The sequence below is a fragment of the Myotis davidii genome, unplaced genomic scaffold (genome assembly GCF_000327345.1).
Source record: "Myotis davidii unplaced genomic scaffold, ASM32734v1 scaffold750, whole genome shotgun sequence".
Classification (NCBI taxonomy): Eukaryota; Metazoa; Chordata; class Mammalia; order Chiroptera; family Vespertilionidae; genus Myotis; species Myotis davidii.
The window spans coordinates 1,344,893-1,348,241 of NW_006282814.1; the positions used below are offsets into that span (position 1 = coordinate 1,344,893).

General features: G+C 60.7%; 1 protein-coding gene across 1 annotated transcript in view; it reads left to right on the forward strand.

Moving 5' to 3' along the window:
* SEMA4D (semaphorin 4D) overlaps positions 1-3,025 on the forward strand; it is a 112,076-nt gene extending 109,051 nt beyond the window's left edge. The window contains exons 15-16 of the mRNA XM_015561203.1: positions 16-92; positions 892-3,025. Coding sequence (XP_015416689.1) covers positions 16-92; positions 892-1,796 — 982 coding nt within the window. The 3' untranslated portion in view covers positions 1,797-3,025. The remainder of the gene's footprint in view (positions 1-15; positions 93-891) is intronic.
* The last annotated feature ends 324 nt before the right edge of the window (positions 3,026-3,349 follow it).

Below are 3,349 nucleotides of genomic sequence, written 5' to 3' on the forward strand. Positions count from 1 at the left end.
CCCGCCCTTTCCGAGCGAGCCCGTGCCCATTCTGCCCTTGTTTTGCAGGGGTCTGATCCAGGACATGAGCGGGGAAGTGTCCGCTTGCCCCGGTAAGTTGCTCGTTCTCTCTCGCTCCCTTCAGGAATGGCCTCTCGTAACCATCTCACCATGCTTTGGTGCTGTGGCATCTTGCGCATTTTCTTTCTCGCCGGAGCAGAGGGCCAGTGTTTGGCAGGCCTTGTGGCTTCTCTGGGCCTCTAGTTGCAGAAAGGATGGGTGCGGCCACAGAGTGTGTGTGTGTGTGTGTGTGTGTGTGTGTGTGTGTGTCTGTGTCCCAGAGGCACTATCCCACGTGACGCCCTCTCTTGAGATGCATCTCTCTCCTCTTAGCTCGGGCTCAGGGAGCACGTCCCGCCCCTCTGCACAGAGGAAGGGTTAGTCCTCCAGCCATCACGTCCAGGCAGGTGGCGTTCCCGTGGGCGCCCCCACTGCTGTGGGGGTCAGGGTGCTGTGGACAGCGAAGGCAGGTTTAGGAGGAGGGCATGCCAGGCTGCGGTGCGCGGTAGCCGCTAGCAGTAGCGCATCGTATCTGATTCAGAGCGTGGCTGTCAGAACACACACCTGGCCGGCGCTCAGCCTCCCTACCTGTGTGTTTTCTCCCAGGAAGACAGAGTGTGAGACGGATTTCTGCTGCTCAGAGGTGCCTCCGAGTCTGTCCCCAGGGCCTGCCATCGAGGGCTCATCTTGCTTTCTGCTCATGCATGTCTTTGTCTCCTTAGTTGTTCTGGGAGAGTCTCTGTTGGCCCTGTGGGTGGAACTCCCATGTCCTCTTGTGCGTGTTGACTGTGTTTAATGGAGTCACGGAGCAAGCAGGGCTGTTGACACTGCACGTCTATTTTGATGTTCCAGATGAAAGTAAGGGAAGTTCCCGGCAGCATTTTCTCAAGCATGGCGGCACCGCAGCGCTCAAATGCTCCCCAAAGTCCAACCTGGCGCGGGTGGTGTGGAGGTGCCAGAGCGGCGTGCTCAGGGCCGAGGGCCCCAAGTACAGCCTGGTGGGCGGGACCCTGCTCATCTTCAACCTGTCGGAAGGAGACAGCGGGGTGTACCGGTGCCTGTCGGAGGAGAGGGTCGGGAACAAGACGGTCTCGCGGGTGATGGCCGAGCACGTGCTGGAGGTCAGGACGGCCCCCCGGGCCCCTGGGGCCTTCTCCTCGCCAGCCACCCGGACGGAAGGTGCCGGGCTCCCCCCCGACGTGTCAGCGGGGCCCGTCCGAGGCTCCTTTCCCCGGACCCCAGCGGGGCGGCTCACCACGCCTTCCGGCCCGGCGCCCACCAGCGCGTCCTGCGAACCAAAGGTCATCATCCACACCGTTCCCCAGGTCCAGTCGGAGAAGACCCTGTACCTCAAGTCCAGCAATGACCGCCTCCTCTTGTCCCTCCTCCTCCTCTTCTTCGTCCTCTGCCTCTGCCTCTTTTCCTACAACTGCTACAAGGGCCTCCTGCCCGGGCCGTGCCTGCGGGTCCGCTCCGCCCTGCTGCTGGGGAAGAAGCAGCCCGCCTCGGACTTCTCCGACTGCGAGCAGAGCGTGAAGGAGACGCTGGTGGAGCCGGGCAGCTTCTCCCAGCAGAACGGGGGGCAGCCCCGGCCGGCCCCCGACACCGGCTACGAGACAGAGCAGGACACCACGGCCAGCAGGGCGCCCACCGACAGGGAGGACTCGCAGAGGATCGACGAGCTCCCGGTCAGGGACCGGCCGTTCGACGTCAAGTGCGAGCTGAAGTTCGCCGACTCGGATGCGGACGGGGACTGAGGCGCTGCGGCCTCCGGAGGGTCTTTGTGCTCCTGTGCAGTAGCCTCGTCCCGTGCCGCCTGGGTAGCCCGTCCTCTGCAAACCTCGGTCTTGTGTCTTTTCTCTTGGGGTCAGCTCGTGACTTGGTTTCTCTTTGTCCTTTTGGAAAACGGCGAGCCTCCTCGTCAGTCAGCCGGCGGGAGCCAGGGATGTGCCCGCGGGCGGGGCGGTGGCCGGGCAGCCGCTGGCCTGGAGCAGCACGACACCGGCGCCTCAGAAAGCAGCCTGAGAGGCCCTCTCATCGCTGGTTGGAAAGGACGTGTAGGTGATCAGTGGGTCATGGGTTGCCTGCTGTCCAGGTTGGCACGAAGCTCTTCCTCCACGTCATTGTTTCTAGGATTTTGCTTTGAGTTGAAGCGTTCGGTCATGTATTGTTTCAGTCGCTAAAGCAGATGCTTTATGTTTAGAAGGTTTTGCTGTACGTTAGGGTACTCTGTGGCTTCCGTTGCTGGAGATTCTCAGGGATTAACTTACTTTTGCTAAATGCGTTCTCTCTGCTTTTGGAAATGCGGACAAAGCCACCTGTTGAGCACACTGACTTTTTAAACATTTCATTCCTGAGGGAGGCATCCTTTCAGAGAAGGTTTCTTTCTGTACCATTTTTCTCATTTTAAGTCTTGAAGAGGAGCAGGCGTGGGGGACGGCCCTGTGACCACCGGCAGGGTTTTGAGCGAGGACGGTGGCCCCTGGGGAGCCTGGCTGGCCCAGAGCGCAGGGACGAGCGATTCACAATCCATTGCCCATGGCCACTGGAGTCTGATCATCCCAACATCTGTTCCTCTTGGCTTCCGTTCCACACCTCTTACCCAGCAGCCTTTCTACGTGGCCGACCTGAGCGTCCAAGGCTGGGAGAATGAGCAGGGAGGGCGGGCGTGTCCACGGTGCTGCGGACCCGCCCTGCGGACCGGGGTGGCCTGCGCGTCTTTAAGGTGGGGCGGGCGGGTGGTGCAGTTTAACAGCACGGACCTCACCATCCACGGACCTCGCCGTCCACCTCCGCTGTCCAAACGCCCACAAGAGGAGACCTTTCTGAGGCAAAGCGGTAACCTGGATGTGTGTCCTGTGTGGACAGTGTGATAGGGTTCCACTGTGTTGTTGTAAACATTTGTGTTTTATAAGATTTAATTTGTTGTTATTTTTCTACTTTGAATTGTATACATAACCGAATAAATGAGAAGCTTATATCCTGATGTGGGCCCGTGATTTGCTGAGGCCGTGCGGCCCCCTCCCGAAGGGTGCAGGTGGGGTCTCCCGGCCCCTCCTGGAGCGGCCTGGCAGGCAGGACCGCATGGGCCCTTCTCTTCCTCAACCCGTTTCCCGTCTCTGCATGTGCTGCACTTGTGACGCCTCCTGCCTCAGTGCTCTCTCTTTTCTGTCCTCTGTCTCGCAGCCTCATCTCCTATGCCCTCCCCTCCTCCGGGGTCCTCCTCCCTGTCCTGTCTGGGCCCCGACTCGTCCTCCTCTCCCCGAAGCCCCTGGCTGGCCTCGGGCTCTGGGCCTGACGGCCGCCTGCG